The sequence below is a fragment of the Symphodus melops genome, assembly GCF_947650265.1.
Source record: "Symphodus melops genome assembly, chromosome: 7".
Lineage (NCBI taxonomy): Eukaryota > Metazoa > Chordata > Actinopteri > Labriformes > Labridae > Symphodus > Symphodus melops.
In genome coordinates, this window is record NC_136697.1 from 13,028,637 (window position 1) to 13,049,741 (window position 21,105).

The following is a 21,105-nucleotide window of genomic DNA, read 5'->3' on the forward strand; positions in this document are numbered from 1 at the left end:
AATGTTTTCCTCACTAACTCTTTCAGAGAAAGGGGTCAAGGTGAAAGTAAAGAACTTTAAAACAAAAGGACGACATTGCTTGGGTATGTTTTCGCTCCCAGCTGTTTCCAGCATTTACGTCTACTGCCATGAAACACTACAGTATCTTCACTAAAGAAAGGGATTTGCCCCTTGATGTTTTTACCGGCCTGGGCTGCTATGGGACCAAGAGGGGCCAGGCAAAGAGGAAATGCAATTAGAAGTCACAGTAAAGCAGCCACATTAGCAGCGGAAGACAAAAGAGCTCATGGTCCTGCTACCCCACGTGAGGAAGGAGGTCGTAATCATGAGCACAAGGTCCCTTTCCTGCATCAGGAGGAGGATGAGGAGGGAGGTGGCTGGGCAAACGGCGACACAACGGCCCCAAGTTTACATCTTTGGTGACTGTGTTGTCCACAACACTAAAGGTCAATGTCCGCAAAGTTAAACTAAATGTGGAAGTCACATAACCTCAAGCCATTCACAATGGACGATCCTGACCCCAGTATGTGACCTAAATAATGACCTACTTGATAACAAGAACAACTATTGATAGACTTACAAACTGATGTGAGCACCTTAATAAGGGTACATTACATAATACCACGTTTTTGTTTCAATCTCAGAGCTTGTTCATTTCAGAGAGTTGACAAGATTTTTTCGAAAATGACAGATTGTGCACCTAAATCTTTTGATTTTGTTGCAAAGTCACCATCATTAGCGGGACTAAATGTCAGGTCTTTCAACCTTTCTGTTTGAACCTCTATGATGCACAAGCTTATAGATGAGGAAAAACATCAAAGTGTAATGTGTTTAGTTCGTTGTATCAAACTTTAAGGGGAAATTTTGGCACCTTATAACTAAATAGAGGTCATCCCTCAGTTTTATATGTTTCAACTAGTACTGAGTGAGGTGCATGACTCTGAGAAACCATCACACAGTGTGCACAGTATATATGATCCAACAATGAAGAAGAGGGGCACTAGTTACAAAGTAAACAGGAAGGAAGGATGGAGGTCTATTTTTTTCTCTTTCTCTTGTAAAACCCAATGCCTATTGTGGCCAAGAGACTAATAAAGAGATTAATATTTGCTTCTCAATCCTAAAGAACGTGCGGTGTAAGGGAATTTGACAACAGTTTTGCAAAAAACTGCAAAAAGTGAAATATCGTTATCTATATGAAAAATAGTGGAGGAATTAACAAACATCTATGCTTTAACTGTTCAGTCTTTGTGGCCTCTAGGCTCCACCATACTTTATCATACACATTAAACAGGTCACAACATTTTGGACTTTAGTCAACCAAAGGTGCATTTAGCTGTCACATAATTTGTAAGCAACATTAATTAACAGATTAGGCATGAAGAGTTTTAAACAATGCTGTAAGTTCTATTTTGGTCTCATCTGACCACATGACTTTCTCTCTTGCCTCCTCTGGATCATTCAGATGGTCATCGGCAAACTTCATGTGATGACTTGAGCAGGGAAACCTTCCGTACAATGTGAGTGTGATTTTAAACCATGACGACGGTAACTTTTGAAACTGTGGTCTCAGCTCTCTTCATGTCATTGACCAGCTCGTCCTGTGTAGTTCTGGGCTGATTCCTCACCTTTCTTCATCACTGATACCCCACAAGGTGAACTCTAGCATGGAGCCCCAGTCCGAGGGAGACTGACATCCTCAGCCTCTTCCATTTTCTAACAATTGCTCCAACAGTCTTTTGACAGCTCTTTGGTCTTGTCCATTGTAGGAGTTGGAGTCTGACCGACAGGTGTGGGGTGGACAGGTGTCTTTAACGAGCTCAAACAGGTGCTACTAAGAGTTGTGACTTCTTGCTGATTACCAGGTGTTCAAATACTTATGTGCAGCAATAATTTACAATCAAATTATTTAAAAATCATACAATGTGATTTACTTTTTTTTTTTTTTTTTTAATTCTTTCTTTCACAGTGGAAATACACCGATGTTGTAAATGTCAGACCCCTCCATAATTTCTAAATAGTAGAACTTGCCAAATCCCGGGGTGTTCAAAATGTGTTCCTGAGTTTTTTTTGCTGAGTGTTACCTACAATACAGTGCTAGGATATTTTCTGTTTGCAGGGTTTGTATTTAGTGTACATAGGGTAAAGAAGATGTATTTTACAATATAAAATGGTTCTGTGCAGAACATATTGATTGTCAACTCTGTAATTAGGGCAAAGGGAATAAAGAAATGAGGTGAGTCGACAGGAAAATTGTTCGATAACAGGAAATGTTTGCACAGAACAGCATCATGATCATGATTTTTCCAATGAAGTTGTTTTAATGTGTCCTGTGTTTGAGTCAGACTGTTAAAGCAAGTCCCTGAAGCAGCCAACAGTTGACCTTTAATATCCTCATAGCTACTGCAGCGAGCTCAACATCCCAAATGTGGAAAAACACTTGATGTTAAACAAAGGATATCCTTTAGACAGGAAAGAGCTCTCCATTCTCTCATGACTAACTGTATTTAATAATTGGCACCAACACAATACTTTTTGGAACTTGATTCAACAGAAGGCTCCCATCCTTTCACAGTGCAGGTACAGGATGTTTGTCTGTTCTCATAACGTTTTATTTTTTTTCTGCTCCATTTTATCTACCGTAATGATGTGCAGGTCAAAATTAAGAAATCAGTGTTTGATTCGCAGTGATAGTGTATTTTAAAATTCTATATTGGGATTTATTTAGGCATATCCGTGTTTCTCAGAGTGAAGTGGCACATTGTTTTAACAACATGTACCAGAACGTTTCCAAAGGTTTCTCCCATCTCCCTCAGCTGGCCTACTGACAGTTTGGCAGGTAAACATAAACTGTGTGTGAATCATGACAGGGGTGGGGTGTTGATGTTCATTTGTTGATTATTACCCACACAATAGGTGACGCACATAGGGACAAACAGTTCTTTCCTGATCTGTATAGTGATATATCTTAAATAGCTTTGTTTAATAAGAGGAGACAGGCAAGGTGCTTAAGTCCAACCAAAGCCTTTAATTTCAAATTATCTACAATGTAAAAAAACCCAATGTGCGCTTATTCATACAAAGTTGCATACAAAAACAAATCCTCACAAAATTCACATTTTTTACATTTAAAAGTGCTTCAGTAATTCAAATTACTAAATGCATACTGGAGTATAAGTTGTCACAGTTTATAGTACACGCTACATTTGACACATGTTAATACAATATAAGTATCTTTTATTTAGATGTGTGTTAAAGATGTAGCAGATAAAACTCTTTAATGGTTTGTTTTTTTCTTGTCCAGATGACTAACCCAACATCCTGGATAGATCTTGTTTCTCCCTGCAGAAAAAAAAGTAAGAAAAAAGAAAATGATGTATTTGTCTTGTTGTAAACAAGAACAACTAGATGCACTGGATAGCCAAGGGGTTATATCACACACCCCATTGACAGAGGCTGCAGTTCAACGGCCCTGGATTTAAATCCAACCTCATCTCCTCTCAATGTTACCTGTCTCTCTTCAGCTATGCTATCCAACAAGGCAAAAATGAACTGTGGAAACGTGGTCAACAACACATTTACATTTATTCCTTTATGTCATAAACCATTCTGTGACTACTAAACAATGCACATTCATCAGTGAGGTATAATTTTGAGCTGGATGTCATGTTCCTTAACTGCCACATATACAAACCCATTATAGCTACTATTAACCAAAGACTAAAATTGCCTGATTTGATTTTTTTTTAAATATACATTTGTTGAATGATTTAAAATACAAGGCTGAGGGTTACAGAGTCAAGTTTTATTTTCTAATTATTAAGAAAAAAACTAATGTGACTTTGGTTTCCAAACTTTGGTACGTCACATGATAGCAGCTAATCGTTAACAGCTAACCCTCAAATAAATTCAACAAAGGAGAAAAACATCATAAAATAAACAAAGACCAATGATGGAAGACATCCAGCAGTTCATCTACTTTGTCATTGGCATGTCTTTTTATTACGAAACGCAAGTAAAGCTTTGTTTCAGAGAGGGCTGTATGCTGCGAGAAGAAATACAGACAAATAAACAATTGACTGTGTATTGAAACAGTGGGGTTGTGTTTGCCGCTGTCATGCGGGAAGTGACAATTCTTTCAACCAATCAACAAACTTCAGTGTTTCGCTCCAACTTTTAGGATCGGCTTGATATTTTTGGCACCTCAACAGAAGGGTCCCAAAAAGTAGGACGGTACAAATCAGTTATTTGGGAATCTTTTCCGGCTTTAGTCTATGGAAATGCCACAAAATGCGTGCTGAACCGAGACAACCCGAACTGAGCCGCTTGGAGGAAACAGTGCTTAAAGGCACATTACAAAAGACTACACTCTTCACTTTGGTATCTATTGATATACCAGAACCACATGCACTAGTGCCATGACTGGATGGATTTAGACCTTTTAAAGATAAAGAAATGTTTTACTCACTCAGGGACGGCAGGGTTGATGAGGCGCTGAAGGTCCTTAAGGTGCTGAGCAACATTGACTGTTGGTTAAACAAAAGAAAACAGAGATTTTTTTGAACAAAGCTAAAAAATCTCAAACATTGAACAGCTTTAAATATCTTATATGATTAAAGACCTGCTAACAGTTAGTATGCCCACCAAGGATTAACATACAAAAATAAGAGTCCTTCATGTAAATTTGGTTGAAATTGTGGAATCACAGTGGACACTTTATATACAAACCAATGGTTTAGTGTAATATCTGTGGCGCTCACCTGGTACATGTGTATCATGTATGTATTCATGTGCATGTCTTAAAATGCTTTTAAATGGTCAATTCACTCAATTCATTTGTTCCATCCATGCAGCTGGCTTTGGTTTATTATCGAAGCTTTGAAGCCTTCAGTGGTCCATGACACTAGCCAGTAATTCTTAGTAATAATCCTCAATGTTTTACACACCAATTATACTGTTCTACACTTCTATTATACTGGGGGACAGATCTCATGGATGGACTACTTATAAAACTGGTCAGATTAAAACAAACAATGTGCTGGACTCCTCAAATATATGAATATATTACATTTTTGTCATTTAGGATGAACTATGAGCTGAAATAAAACAACTATGTTTACTGCATTATGTGTTCCTTACCTGAGCCACCTCCGAACCGACCGGTTGTTCCTGATCCAAATGATGATCCACTCCCACCTGATGTTTCTTTCCCTGTTCCACTTCCTGTCTTACTTTGTCCTGAGCTACTGCCTCCAAACCCAAACCAACCCAGGCCAGAGCTGGATGAACCACTTTTACTTGTTGATCCAGATGAAGTAGATGACCCTGCAGAAGATGACCCAAACCCTGAGGAGCTTTTCCCAGTTGACGATGGATTATTTGAGCCAAGCCCTCCTATACCAAGATTTGGGCTGGACCCAGAGGGTGAAGACCCTCTTCCACTAGAGCTAGAACTTGAGCTTGAAAAAAGTCCCCCAGTTGATGCAGGCTTACTTGATCCTAAACCAGTTGAGCTGCTTGACCCAAAGAGGGATGAGCTAGAAGATCCTGACCCAGTCGATGCAGGCTTATTGAACCCTAACCCAGTGGAGCTACTTGACCCAAAGAGGGAAGAACTAGATGAGCTAGAAGAACCCAACCCAGTTGAGGCAGGCTTATTGGATCCTAACCCGGTGGAGCTACTTGACCCAAAGAGGGAAGAACTAGAAGAACCTGACCCAGTTGATGCAGGCTTACTAGATCCAAACCCGGAGGAGCTTCTTTGCCCAAATAAAGATGAACCAGAAGAGCTAGAAGAACCCAACCCAGTTGAGGCAGGCTTATTGGATCCTAACCCAGTGGAGCTACTTGACCCAAAGAGGGAAGAACTAGAAGAGCCTGACCCAGTTGATGCAGGCTTACTAGATCCAAACCCAGTGGAGCTACTTGACCCAGGAAGGGAAGAACCAGATGAGCTGGAAGAGCCTGACCCAGATGAGGCAGGCTTATTGGATCCTAACCCGCTACTTGAGCCAAAGAAGGAAGAACTAGAAGAGCCTGACCCAGTGGATGCAGGCTTACTAGATCCAAACCCGGTGGAGCTTCTTGACCCAGGAAGGGAAGAACCAGATGAGCTGAAAGAGCCTGCCCCATTTGATACAGGCTTATTGAATGCTGATGACCCAAATGAACCAGTGCTTGAACTCGACCCTGACGCTGGCTTATTGAATAGATTTGGGCCTCCACCTTGGAGTGTGCTTCCTTGAAATGTGTTTAATCCCGTCTGAAATGAGATAAGAGCAATGTTAATTTGGGAAAACTTTTTCTAATTACATTTGATGTACTGTTATGTAATGTTTTGTGATGTATAGTCAAGACTGTCATTAGGATACACAAGAGAATCACAGCTATGCTGATATACAGAACAATGAAACAACCTGAACCTTATTAGTTAGAACTACAAAAAACTACAAATGTTTATTTCTTGTTCATTTATGATTCATGATGCTTGTCTCAACTAGCTCTGCACCTTGACTGGAGCTGGACTGTTTTGTACATGTATTTTTCTATTTTTTTGTGATTATTTCAAGCAAAATTTAATTTAAACCTTTTGTTTTGAAAAGCTTAGTGAAGATAATACAAAAGAGCTAAAATGCCCAGCATGTAGCATGCATTAACCCCTGCTGAGCTGTTTATATAAATGTCATGAAATTGTTTGAACTAATTGTTTTCTTACCTTGGACATGCAGGACATGTTGATCAATTTGATTTGCTCTAAAAGGTACTCAACCTCTTTACTTTTATAGTTGACATTGTTTTCCAAGACATCAATCTCTCCATGTAGCTTCATCTTGTCCATCAGAAGTTTCTCCTTCTCCTGATCATGTTTCAGCTGAAGCTTTTCTTGGTTTTGTCTGTTCTGTTGGATCAGGCCTGTACGGTTCTGGCTGCACCAGCGATAGTCTTCAGACAGTCTCCAGTTCTCTGCCTTCATGCGGCTGCTTTCGGCCTGGATGCTTGACACCTGGTCTGCTACGCTGTTCAGATAACGCTGGAACCTGTCCTCCACCTCTCTGGACAGGCTGGAGCAATTGGTGCGGATTTGCTCCAGGTGTTCGCTCTGTTTGTCACAGGTGAGCTGGAAGGCAATGAGTGAGGGGAAGAGGGAGTCGATCTTCTCCAGGAAAGCTTTGGAGACACTGGAGACACCACTCAGGGACAGGGTAAAGTCATCTTTGCATTTCTGTCGAAAGTACTCCAACTCCTTTTCATGTGTTGATTTTTCTCTCCTCAGATGGATGGCCTCCAAGATTACGTTGTCTCTCTCTTTTTCAGTCTGTTCCATATCCATCCTCATCCTCTGTACTGTTTGAGTGAAGTTGGACTCCTCAAGCTGGAGCTTGGCTTTCAGCTGATCCACCAGAAACCCACAGTTACACTGGTTATTTGCTGATATAAAAAAAGAAGAGGCAGAAAAGCTTGAAACAAAAATGGCACCATTTTCAATTGCATTGGAGTAAATAATTCATGTTGTCACAATGTTTGAATTATTTGACTGTTTTGACTTCTCATCAAAGAGATGTCATACTTACCAGACACTGGGCATGGGTTAGGAGCACACCGCTTATTAGCCATCAACTCTCTCGAGCATTGCGTCTGTTCACAAAAAAGGAAGAAAAGTCATTAGTCTTTGAGATGTTTGCTACTGAATTGTTAATTTAGCTTTATACATGGAAAAAAAACTGTTACTTTACAGATGACCTCTAACATAAGCCCTGGTGATTTTACTGAAAAAATATTACAAAATACCAATATGATAAGAAATAATGTTGGGTATTGTCTTTCTTGTCGCTCTCAATAGATATCCATAAGAGTCTTTTTGACTATCGTATTTACTGGAAAAGAAAACAGTAGCGGTTTCCTTTTTTTTTTTAAATCAGCAGGATTCCTTTGAAGTTCATTAGATTGATGCATCAGTATACCTAAATAATACTCGTAAAAACTCTTGAACATGATGAGTATATTTGATCTCACAAGACAAGGAGGAAAATATTTGTAAAAAAAATAAATAAAAAATACCTAAAGGACAGAATGAAATCAAAAGTATCTCTTTTGTAACCAGCACATTAACTAAGTTCTACATGTGTTATGTAGAGTTTGTGTAATTATCACCATAGTCAATAAATATTCCATATTGAATATTCTCATCATGCTTTAAGAAAGAAGTCTGTTTGAGGGTATCTGATGATTTCTTGTTCTAGGCAGGGTTTTCACCTGCACAGTGGGTTATTTTTGTTTCAGTTCCTTTTTGTGATCAGATGCTCATGATATTTACAGCATCAGAAAGGTTCTGTATCTCAGTGCCACTAAAAGGCTCCCTTATTAAAACCTGATCACCATCACTGTTCAGTATTTCCTTAGTGACATCATACCATCAGATTCACTAGAAGAGCTTCTAAAATTTCACATTCCCACCCTTATAACTAATGTAACAAAATAGAATTTTCAATTCGATTCAATTCAAAAAACTTTATTTGTCCCCGGGGGCAATTCAAGGGCACATAGAGCAGCAAATTACGACAGTGCAACTATACTAAAACATTTAACCAATCAACACAGAAGTGTAAAAGAGGAATAAGTGTCAAGGATGTTAGTACAAAGTTAGAATACAATCACAGAGTTAGATACGAAGAACAGCAGAGAGTAAAGTGTCTAGATGTTAGACTGATGTTTCTGGACATGTATTCAACATGACAGCCTTTGAGGAACACGTACTCCTTCTCTTAAATGTTATCTGTTAATATAATCCAATTCTACACATAATACGTCTTGTCATGATTTAAGTATCACAATATTGAAACTGCAGCTTTGACAACTTTGCTCTGGATTCACTAAAGTAAAGCAATGCAAGTATCGCTCTCAGATTTTAACCTTCATCTGTAAGTTTACACTTTTGACAGTAAAACGACTCAGACTCAGACATGTACTGATCTTATGTGACTGGTAAAAGGTTAAGAGAGTCATTTACATAATAAGAGAAAAAATGCTAAATTTCTCACCATCCTCATCTCCATATCTTTGATAAGGATTACTGAGACATTGGTGTAGTCTCGCAGTTTGGCAAGGTCCCAGTCGTTGCGAGCTTTTTCAATCAGGGTGGCGTTGAGAAAGGTGGTCAGGTTCTTCCTCTGCTGCCTCAGGGCCACATTCTCAATGGAGAGACGGCTGTGGCTTTCCTCCAGGTCGTGGATGCGTGTCATGGATGCAGAGTCTTGATCCTTCCCGTAGATCAGAAAGAGCACAAGGCTCACTATGATCAGAGACTGGATGAGCGAAGAAAAGAAGAAGACGATGCGCATGTAGTAGCCGCAGCTCTTTCCTTTTGAGTGGTGCTTCATCTTCTTTCTGGCCTGCGGGCTGTACTTAGAGACATGGGAGTATCCACTGCTGTACATGGGTGCTGATGGAGGTTCAAAAAACTGAGGTGTAGGGTGCAGACAGAGACTTGAGGAAAGTTATGAGCAGCCAGCCAAGTTCAAATAGGGCTCATCTCTAAATCTGAAGACAGAAACGGTCCTCCCTAGCACTCTGAGAGCTAACAGATCCAAAAGATAAAACAAAGCAGAATTATCTCAGACCAAACTGCAGGTTTCAGAGTCTGTCTCCTGGAAAGCTTGTGCCTCTCTTTCTAACAAAAGCCTAACATTTAACAGGGGTAGCCCAGATGTTTCCTCTATGCAGTGTTGATAGCACAAGAATTGATCAGAATTTGTGAGAGTAAACATGGGTAGGAATTTAAACCCACCGTGGCCACCTCCTATTATAGGAAGTTGCCTCAGTCTCCTTCCTTGGAAAGCTATTCCCCTGCTCTGTTGGCTAATGTGAAGATCACATACACACACACACACACACACACACACACACACACACACATACACACAAATACACACACATACACACACATACACACACACACACACACACACACACACACACACACACACACTCAAACACACATGCACAGAGGAATCATAAATCTGCATTTCTGTGCAGAGCAAACACTGATGGTAACTTTTTTTTAAAAAAGCTTTTTTTTTTTAACTATACACTCAGTTTATAATTGTAATTCTTCTCAGCAAATCATATAACACATTTAGAAGCTTCAAAGCCCTATAATAACATTTGTGTTATTTTAATAAAGGACACAACACAGAAAATGTGCAACTCCGCTGAGACTTTAAAACTAATGACTCGTGACTTCACTTGGACTTGAGCCTATTGACTTGAAAACACTTGAGTTTTTAATGTGTCATTGTTTCAGGTCGCAATGACTTCCTTGTTGCTTAAAACACTGACGGAATAATGGAGCTTGTCATTGAAATAAACAATCAACTGTGCTCAGAATATCGTGGTATTTGTCTCAACAGGGATGTGATTTATCAACAACAAAAAAAACTACGTTTTTCAAACCGAGTGTTTTCATAAATAAGATGACTTTGACGGAGTTCTGGTGTATCCGACCTGCAGCTCCTCTCTGCTGTGTGCATGTTTTAGTACGGAGCTGACACACACACACACACACACACACACACACACACACACACACACACACACACACACACACACACACACAAACAAACCAGAGCGCACTGTACTTTTACTTTTCAACACAGTCCGTGATCTGTGTGGACTTTAATATTTACGGTGTATGCATGGTAACTATCAAATCTTTATGTTCGTATACGTATACGTTTACGGTTTAACGGTAATTTCGACTTCAAGGTTGAAGGTTTCTTTATTAATAGGCCTACCCTGAGGTAGATTTGTTGTGCCGACGGAAAACACAAAAAACTGAACCAGATGTTGAATATATTATTTTTTAAAATAATTTTACCCAAAAGGTTATGAGAGTAGATGACCATTTACATACTAATAAAATGATCTGTCATTTATTTAACATAAGAGGAATAAATGACTCTTTGAACATGTCCTTGTGACTTTGGCAATAAGTGTTAACGGCTAGTTAAGACGGTTTTCTCATTTCCTTAGTCAGCCTGTTGTCGGCATATTCTACCCCTGCATATAATACAACACGCAGCAGCATGACTGGTCTTCAATATATCTTAAAGAGCATGCCACTCCGCTGTTCATCTCCTTGCTCTGGCTTCCTATTGCTCATATTTTAAAATTGTGCTCTTGTTAACAGAACAACGACATAAACAACTCCTCCTTATCTAATCCAATCCAGGTCTACACTCCCTCCTCACTAGGTTCTGCCAATTAAAGTTTTATGATCCAACCTTCACAACAGCGTCCCAAGGCTCTTTGCAGTTTTAAGAAAAGGCAAAAGACTCTTTCAAGAATACCTAGTAAGTAGTAAGTAACCTTAAGGATGGTCATGATGGTTTTTGAAATGATTCATGATGATGATAATGTTTTTTTTTTTTATAAAGGAGACTTTAAGATGGTTTACCAGCTGCAATTTCTCTTTCAGCAAGGCTGGATCTTTACACTTTCTGAGAGGTAAATCACAATCGTGCATATGTTCACTGCATGCTCCAATTAGGCTCCAATCAATCAGCTGGTTTTCGTAACATCATGGCATCATGGCATCGCAATCATGGCAATTACATTCAAGTTCTAAGGCAGGTTTAAGCACACGTTTATGCGTATGCACTTTAGGAAGGTGGCGATATACAACATTATGTGAAAGCAATTCAAAGGAAACAGCATATGAAAATCGATTACATCGATTACATCTGGTCATGGAGAAGTCATCCAACAGACACCTGATAATAAGCTATAAAAAACCTTCTATTCATTAGTACGTCAGAGATTATACCAACATCTACCACATCCCAATGAGCAGGTTTGTCTCCCATGACAAGACTAAGTGATCTGACTGACTATCTTGTTGCCAAAACTAAGAAAAGCTGATCATTGTCGAGGAAATTATCAAGACTTGACTTCACACAATAAGACTCTTTAGACTCAGACAGCTCATGTTGATGAACATTTATACATCAGATGAATACTGCAGGAGACATGATTTAGCATCACACTTGTGGTTCAGTGTCATGCTTAAACATAACTGCCAGACACTTCCAAAGGCTCTGCACATATTCAACAGATATCATTATCAGGGTCGTGCCACAGTGACCCACCTAGAATAATCTGTGATGTCAAGCAGCCTGGAGTAAACAACAATTTCTCCCAGCTGTGGTCTAAATGTGCATGTTGATAGTTCCAAAACATCTACGTTTTATATTAGCTAATTTTAAACTGAAAGAAAAAACTGATGTATTTCTATCAGATGATGAAAAAATACATGTTTTTTGAGGAAATGTGAGCAACTTTTCATCCTAATCATATTGCAAGAAAACAACCACACCAGGTCATTTTTGACCCACCAATGCATCTATGGGTTAATATGGTAAAGTTGTGTAGCTGTGTAATTAGAACCATTGGATTCTCTGACCCTGAAAATGTGTGTTTAGCAGTTAAAATCAACATTTAAGCTTATTCAGAAGCTGAGATATTACAATTTAAAGTTTAACTGCAGCCATTTTTTCAAATCCAAGATGGCCGCCACATAAACGTCTGGGCAAATGCAAACATTGATTTTCAGAGTCCTTGTACCAAAACCTTTCCAAAAATGTATAGTTTAACAAATCCCCCCCAAAATCCCACAAAATTATATAGTGAACCTGACTAATGGTTACAGTGCATCATCTTGTGCTAGTTTTATTCAGCAGTGCTATAGCTGAAGGTACAAAAGAGTTCCTGTAGTGCTTTGCTCTCCCTTTAGGAGCAGCAAATCTGAAACTCCCCATTTAAAGGATGAGAGCTGTCTTTAAGAATAATGCTCGCGGCTCGCCACGCGCTGCTGCTGTAAAGAACAGAGATCCATCAGATGGATTTAGACTGTCCTATAAGTTTGCTCGTCCACGTCACAATTTGCTTGAGATCATTTTTGTTTTTCAGAGTCAGGTTACCAAACCACGCAACAACAGGAAAAGACAGGATTGATTCAATAAAAGCTCTGTTGAACAAAATCATCAGGTTTCATGTCAACATGAAATCAGGAAAGTTTCCTCTGACAGAACAAACATTGATGCCCCTTTTTGCAGACTGCAACACAATTTCTATCAAAGGTAAGTTTCAATTATCATCCCAAGACAATTCTAGAAATTCAACCTCCTGGTTTTTGATAATTGTGGGGTGATGTTTTGGAGTATGGGCTCTGAAGTCTATGATCATCTCCTTTGTCTTGGAGATGTTGAGCTCAAAGAAAGACTCAACAACAATCAGGCCATGGCTGTACTGATCCTCATGCAGTAAACTCATAATAACTGAATTGTCAGAAAATTTCAAAATGGTTCTGCTCTCTTTACTTCTGCATGTTTTGTGTAAATATATAAAGCAGGGGTGAGCGAACACAGCCCTGTAGAAAACTGAAAAATCCACCCTTTTCTCCATTCACTCTCACCATGTGTGCATATGAACAATCAGCACCTTAAAAATAGTAGATAAATGAAATACAGAAATGAGATGAGTCAACAGGATAATATTTTGATAGCAGGAAATGTTTGCACAGAATAGCATCATGATTGTGATTTTTCCAATGAAGTTTTTTTCTGCTCCATTTTAGCTACATGGTGCTTGATGTGCAGGTCAAAATTAAAGTCAATATGCACTGAAATTGTTTGATTCACGGTGATAACATATTTTAAAATTCTATCACAATATGTAAGAAAAGTGCCATTCATAAACTCTGAATCAGGTATTCAAAAATATTTTTAAAAAAATCATTTGAACATTTTGATTTTTGCCAAGAAATACCTGAAGATTAAAAATAAAATGTTAATTTTAAGCTGGCTTTGATAAAGAAAGAACAAGGGCCCCTTCATCCCCACCTCCTGTTTTATTGTTTACAGGAGATATATTGGGATTTATTTAAGCATATCCGTGTTTCTCAGAGTTAAGTGGCACATTGTTTTAACAACATGTACCAGAACGTTTCCAAAGGTTTCTCCCATCTCCCTCAGCTGGCCTACTGACAGTTTGGCAGGTAAACATAAACTGTGTGTGAATCATGACAGGGGTGGGGTGTTGATGTTCATTTGTTGATTATTACCCACACAATAGGTGACGCACATAGGGACAAACAGTTCTTTCCTGATCTGTATAGTGATATATCTTAAATAGCTTTGTTTAATAAGAGGAGACAGGCAAGGTGCTTAAGTCCAACCAAAGCCTTTAATTTCAAATTATCTACAATGTAAAAAAAAAAAAGTGTGCTTATTATAAAACAAATCCTTATACAAAATTCACATTCATAAGAGCTTAAGAAATTCAAATTACTAAATGCATACTGGAGTATAAGTTGTCACAGTTTATAGTATACGCTACATCTGATAAAATATGTTAACATAATATGAGTATCTTTTATTTAGATGTGTGTTAAAGATGTAGCAGATAAAACTCTTTAATGATTTGTTTTTTTTTCTCATCCAGATGACTAACCCAACATCCTGGACTGATCTTGTTTCTCCCTGGAGAAAAAAGAAAGAAAATGATGTATTTGTCTTGTTGTAAACAAAAACAACTAGATGCACTGGAAAGCCAAGGGGTTATATCACACACCCCATTGACAGAGGCTGCAGTTCAACGGCCCTGGATTTAAATCCAACCTCATCTCCTCTCAATGTTACCTGTCTCTCTTCAGCTATGCTATCCAAAAAGGCAAAAATGAACTGTGGAGATGTGGTCAACAACACATTTACATTTATTCCTTTATGTCATAAACCATTCTGTGACTACTAAACAATGCACATTCATCAGTGAGGTATAATTTTGAGCTGGATGTCATGTTCCTAAATTGTGATGTCCCTTACTATTAAGTTTGTAACATGCAAGGCTGAGGGTTACAGAGTAAAGTTATAATTTTTTAATTATTGAAAAAAACTAATGTGCCTTTGGATTTCAATCAATAATCTTTTTAATCATACAGTGCCAAATCATAACACAGTTACTGAAGGGCACATAAAAAGAACAAGACTACACTCTTCACTTTGGTATCTATTGATATACCAGAACCACACTCACTAGTGCCATGACTGGATGGATTTAGACCTTTTAAAGCTAAAGAAATGTTGTACTCACTCAGGGACGGCAGGGTTGATGAGGCGCTGCAGGTCCTTAAGGTGCTGAGCAACATTGACTGTTGGTTAAACAAAAGAAAACAGAGATTTTTTTGAACAAAGCTAAAAAATCTGAAACATTGAAAAGCTTTAAATATCTTATATGATTAAAGACCTGCTAACAGTTTGTATGCCCACCAAGGATTAACATACAAAAATAAGAGTCCTTCATGTAAATTTGGTTGAAATTGTGGAATCACAGTGGACACTTTATATACAAACCAATGGTTTAGTGTAATATCTGTGGCGCTCACCTGGTACATGTGTATCATGTATGTATTCATGTGCATGTCTTAAAATGCTTTTAAATGGTCAATTCACTCAATTCATTTGTTCCATCCATGCAGCTGGCTTTGGTTTATTATCGAAGCTTTGAAGCCTTCAGTGGTCCATTACACTAGCCAGTAATTCTTAGTAATAATCCTCAATGTTTTACACACCAATTATACTGTTCTACACTTCTATTATACTGGGGGACAGATCTCATGGATGGACTACTTATAAAACTGGTCAGATTAAAACAAACAATGTGCTGGACTCCTCAAATATATGAATATATTACATTTTTATCATCTAGGATGAACTATGAGCTGAAATAAAACAACTATGTTTACTGCATTATGTGTTCCTTACCTGAGCCACCTCCGAACCGACCGGTTGTTCCTGATCCAAATGATGATCCACTCCCACCTGATGTTTCTTTCCCTGTTCCACTTCCTGTCTTACTTTGACCTGAGCTACTGCCTCCAAACCCAAACCAACCCAGGCCAGAGCTGGATGAACTACTTTTACTTGTTGATCCAGATGAAGTAGATGACTCTGCAGAAGATGACCCAAACCCTGAGGAGCTTTTCCCAGTTGACGATGGATTATTTGAGCCAAGTCCTCCTATACCAAGATTTGGGCTGGACCCAGAGGGTGAAGACCCTCTTCCACTAGAGCTAGAACTTGAGCTTGAAAAAAGTCCCCCAGTCGATGCAGGCTTACTTGATCCTAAACCAGTTGAGCTGCTTGACCCAAAGAGGGATGAGCTAGAAGATCCTGACCCAGTCGATGCAGGCTTATTGAACCCTAACCCAGTGGAGCTACTTGACCCAAAGAGGGAAGAACTAGATAAAGTAGAAGAGCCCAACCCAGTTGAGGCAGGCTTATTGGATCCTAACCCGGTGGAGCTACTTGAAAAAAATCCCCCAATCCATGCAGGCTTACTTGATCCTAAACCAGTTGAGCTGCTTGACCCAGGAAGGGAAGAACCAGATGAGCTGAAAGAGCCTGCCCCATTTAATAAGGGCTTATTGAATGCTGATGACCCAAATGAACCAGTGCTTGAACTCGACCCTGACGCTGGCTTATTGAATAGATTTGGGCCTCCACCTTGGAGTGTGCTTCCTTGAAATGTGTTTAATCCCGTCTGAAATGAGATAAGAGCAATGTTAATTTGGGAAAACTTTTTCTAATTACATTTGATGTAATGTTTTGTGATGTATAGTCAAAACTGTCATTACGATACTCAAGAGAATCCCAGCTATGCTGATATACAGAACAATGAAACAACCTGAACCTTATTAGTTAGAACTACAAACAACTACACATGTTTGTTTCTTGTTCATTTATGATTCATGATGCTTGTCTCAACTAGCTCTGCACCTTGACTGGAGCTGGACTGTTTTGTACATGTATTTTTCTATTTTTTTTGTGATTCTTTCAAGCAAAATTTAATTTAAACCTTTTGTTTTGAAAAGCTTAGTGAAGATAATACAAAAGAGCTAAAATGCCCAGCATGTAGCATGCATTAACCCCTGCTGAGCTGTTTATGAGTGTCATGAAATTGTTTGAGCTAATTGTTTTCTTACCTTGGACATGCAGGACATGTTGATCAATTTGATTTTCTCTGAAAGGTACTCAACCTCTTTACTTTTATAGTTGACATTGTTTTCCAAGACATCAATCTCTCCATGTAGCTTCATCTTGTCCATCAGAAGTTTCTCCTTCTCCTGATCATGTTTCAGCTGAAGCTTTTCTTGGTTTTGTCTGTTCTGTTGGATCAGGCCTGTACGGTTCTGGCTGCACCAGCGATAGTCTTCAGACAGTCTCCAGTTCTCTGCCTTCATGCGGCTGCTTTCGGCCTGGATGCTTGACACCTGGTCTGCTACGCTGTTCAGGTAACGCTGGAACCTGTCCTCCACCTCTCTGGACAGGCTGGAGCAATTGGTGCGGATTTGCTCCAGGTGCTCTCTCTGTTTGTCACAGGTGAGCTGGAAGGCAATGTGTGATGGGAAGACGGAGTTGATCTTCTCCAGGAAAGCTTTGGAGACACTGGAGACACCACTCAGGGACAGGGTAAAGTCATCTTTGCATTTCTGTCGAAAGTCCTCCAACTGCTTTTCATGTGTTGATTTTTCTCTCCTCAGATGGATGGCCTCCAAGATTACGTTGTCTCTCTCTTTTTCAGTCTGTTCCATATCCATCCTCATCCTCTGTACTGTTTGAGTGAAGTTGGACTCCTCAAGCTGGAGCTTGGCTTTCAGCTGATCCACCAGAAACCCACAGTTACACGGGTTATTTGCTGATATAAAAAAAGAAGAGGCAGAAAAGCTTGAAACAAAAATGGCACCATTTTCAATTGCATTGGAGTAAATAATTCATGTTGTCACAATGTTTGAATTATTTGACTGTTTTGACTTCTCATCAAAGAGATGTCATACTTACGACACACTGGGCATGGGTTAGGAGCACACCGCTTATTAGCCATCAACTCTCTCCAGCATTGCATCTGTTCACAAAAAAGGAAGAAAAGTCATTAGTCTTTGAGATGTTTGCTACTGAATTGTTAATTTAGCTTTATACATGGAACAAAAGCTGTTACTTTACAGATGACCTCTAACATAAGCCCTGGTGATTTTACTGAAAAATCACCAAAGTATTAGAAAAAGTCCGACATGACAAGAAATATTGGTTATTGCCTTTCTAATCCCTCTCAAAAGATATCTGTATGAGTCTTTTTGACTATCGTATTTACTTGAAAAGAAAACACACCTTAGCCGTAGTGGTTTCCTTTTTTTTTTTTTTAAATCAGTAGGATTCCTTTGAAGTTCATTAGATTGATATATCAGTATACACAAATCATACATAAAAATGCTTGAACATGATGACTGTATCCAGTGTCGGCTCCAGCCTAAGTTAGGTGGGGGGGCATTGAGACTACTCCGGGGGGCACGCACACCATTGTGGATGTAACCCAGGGGTCGGCAACCCTAGGCACGCTTGACACGTTTGACACGCGGCAGCATGATCATTCCTTGGACCTTCAACTTCACGTTGCTCGTCATCAACTAGGCTATTGTGCACATCTGGCCTGTGGACTGGGGCTAGCTAGTGATTGGGACCTGTAATTGGTGGATGTTTGATGACATAAGCCAAACCAGAATTGATGGAGAAAATATCAATCTCTTTGAAAAATTGGCATCAATTTTGAGTGAATAGTGAGCTAGTCATGCAAAACACAATCTAATGCGACATTTGACAGCTGTGAATGAGCATAAAATCATATTGATTTTTTAGTTATTTTTACCCACCGTGATTGAGAAGACAATGTCAAGGTAGGGACTATATATACTGCCTTGGATACTTGGAGATAAATTAACTATTGGTGGTTCCCCAGCATAAAACAAGTTCACAAATCATGGGGCGATGTGTTTGGGGGGGCCTGGCCCGCGAATGCCCCTCCATAGCGCTGACACTGATCATATCTGAGCTCATTAACTAACAACTAACTAACTCTTTAATAAGTACACCTTAGTAATTAAAGACATTTTAACAACATATTACATTTTAAATCTAGACTGCAATTACTCCCCCATACAGGAGTTGAGCCCCATGAATAAAATCTGTTCCTTCATAGTTCGATTCTCATCATGCATTAAGAAAGATGTCTGTTTGAGGGTATCTGATGATTTCTTGTTCTGCTTAACACCTGCACAATGGGTTATTTTTGTTTCAGTTCCTTTTTGCCACCAGGTGCTCATGATATTTCACCATTAAGAACATCTATTTACAGCATCCCAAAGGTTCTGTTTCTCAGTGCAACTAAAAGGCTCCTTCATGAAAACCTTATCACCATCATTGCTCCTTTTTGTTTCCAATACAATATCTTTAGAGAAACATACATGTTACAGTGGCCTCCATCTTTTTTTTGTAATGACTACAACTTACTTTTGGAATTGTGACTATAAACCATTTCTGGGTGTGACAATATTCCCTCAGTTACATCAAACCATCAGATTTTTGAAAAAAATTCTATTAATTAAGAAAATTACATATGGCAGCCTTTTAGGAATTTAAACAATTAGAGATCATTAACAAGAGGAGCTTCTAAAATGTCATATTCCCTCCCTTATAAGTAATGTAACTAAAATGTATGATATCATTTTCTGGTATAAGTATTAGAGTAATTCAGAGTAGAGTCATTCAATAACAAGACAAAAAATGCTAAATTTCTCACCAGCCTCATGTCCATATCTTTGATGAGGACTATTGAGGCATTGGTGTAGTCTCGTAGTTTGGCAAGGTCTCTGTCGTTGCAAGCTTTTTCAGTCAGGGTGGCGTTGAGAAAGGTGGTCAGGTTTTTCTTCTCCTGCCTCAGGGCCACATTCTCAATGGAGAGACGGCTGTGGCTTTCCTCCAGGTCGTGGATGCGTGTCGTTAAAGCAGAGTCTTGATCCTTCCCGTAGATCAGAAAGAGCACAAGGCTCACTATGATCAGAGACTGGATGAGCGAAGAAAAGAAGAAGACGATGCGCATGTAGTAGCCGCAGCTCTTTCCTTTTGAGTGCTGCTTCATCTTCTTTCTGGCCTGCGGGCTGTACTTAGAGACATGGGAGTATCCACTGCTGTACATGGGTGCTGATGGAGGTTCAAAAAACTGAGATGTAGGGTGCAGACAGAGACTTGAGGAAAGTTATGAGCAGCCAGCCAAGTTCAAATAGGGCTCATCTCTAAACCTGAAGACAGAAACGGTCCTCCCTAGCACTCTGAGAGCTAACAGATCCAAAAGATAAAACAAAGCAGAATTATCTCAGACCAAACTGCAGGTCTCAGAGTCTGTCTCCTGGAAAGCTTGTGCCTCTCTTTCTAACAAAAGCCAAACATTTAACAGTCATAGCCCAGATGTTTCCTCTATGCAGTGTTGATAGCACAAGAATTGATCAGAATTTGTGAGATGTAAACATGGGTAGGAATTTAAACCCACTGTGGCCACCTCCTATGATAGGAGGTTTCCCTGACCTCAGTCGCCTCCCTTGGAAAGCTATTCCCCTGCTCTGTTGGCCATTCCTCCCAATGCAAAGCATCACTCTCACACACACATACATACACACACACACACACACACACACACACACACACACACACACACACACACACACACACACACACACACACACACACACACACACACACACACATTTATATCATCTATGGGGGCCTGGTTTTTAATCAACAGACAACCCTTTCCATGGGTACAACTATTGCCTCATTCAACTCAACTTTATTTTAATCTGTCCACAGGATGTTTTGTCATTGTGCTGCGGTTCATTCAGTGGCTCTTTTGAATACTGCAAAAGCAGTGGCTTCCTCCATGGTGTCCTTCCATGAACTCCAGTCTTGTCTTGTTAAGTGTTTTGTGTATATCGTAGATTTGTCAACACAGCTGTTAGCATGTGCCATAGATTTGTATAAGTCTTGAGCTGGAACTCTAGGATTCTTCTTCACCTCATTGAGCATTCTGCGCTGTTCTCTTGCAGTCATATTTGCAGGACGGCGACTTCTCGGAAGAATAGCAACAGTACTGAACTTTATCCATTCATAGACCATTTGACTTACCATGGATTGATGAACATCAAGGATTTTTGAGAGATACTTTCGT

General features: G+C 39.3%; 2 protein-coding genes across 2 annotated transcripts; both read right to left on the minus strand.

Annotated features, from left to right (window-relative positions):
- Nucleotides 1-3,010: 3,010 nt before the first annotated feature.
- Nucleotides 3,011-9,736, minus strand: LOC306827273 (uncharacterized protein). Its single transcript, XM_079348978.1, has 6 exons — nt 9,039-9,736; nt 7,572-7,635; nt 6,716-7,428; nt 5,140-6,262; nt 4,469-4,526; nt 3,011-3,342 (listed from the first exon to the last, which is right to left on the minus strand). Exons 1-6 carry the CDS (start codon nt 9,432-9,434, stop codon nt 3,309-3,311), a joined length of 2,388 nt encoding a protein of 795 aa, XP_079205104.1. The 5' UTR covers nt 9,435-9,736; the 3' UTR covers nt 3,011-3,308.
- Nucleotides 9,737-14,221: 4,485 nt separating this feature from the next.
- Nucleotides 14,222-20,392, minus strand: plvapa (plasmalemma vesicle associated protein a). The gene is made up of 6 exons (XM_079348867.1): nt 19,684-20,392; nt 17,892-17,955; nt 17,036-17,748; nt 15,816-16,593; nt 15,145-15,202; nt 14,222-14,534 (listed from the first exon to the last, which is right to left on the minus strand). Exons 1-6 carry the CDS (start codon nt 20,077-20,079, stop codon nt 14,501-14,503), a joined length of 2,043 nt encoding a protein of 680 aa, XP_079204993.1. The 5' UTR covers nt 20,080-20,392; the 3' UTR covers nt 14,222-14,500.
- Between the last annotated feature and the right edge of the window lie 713 nt (nt 20,393-21,105).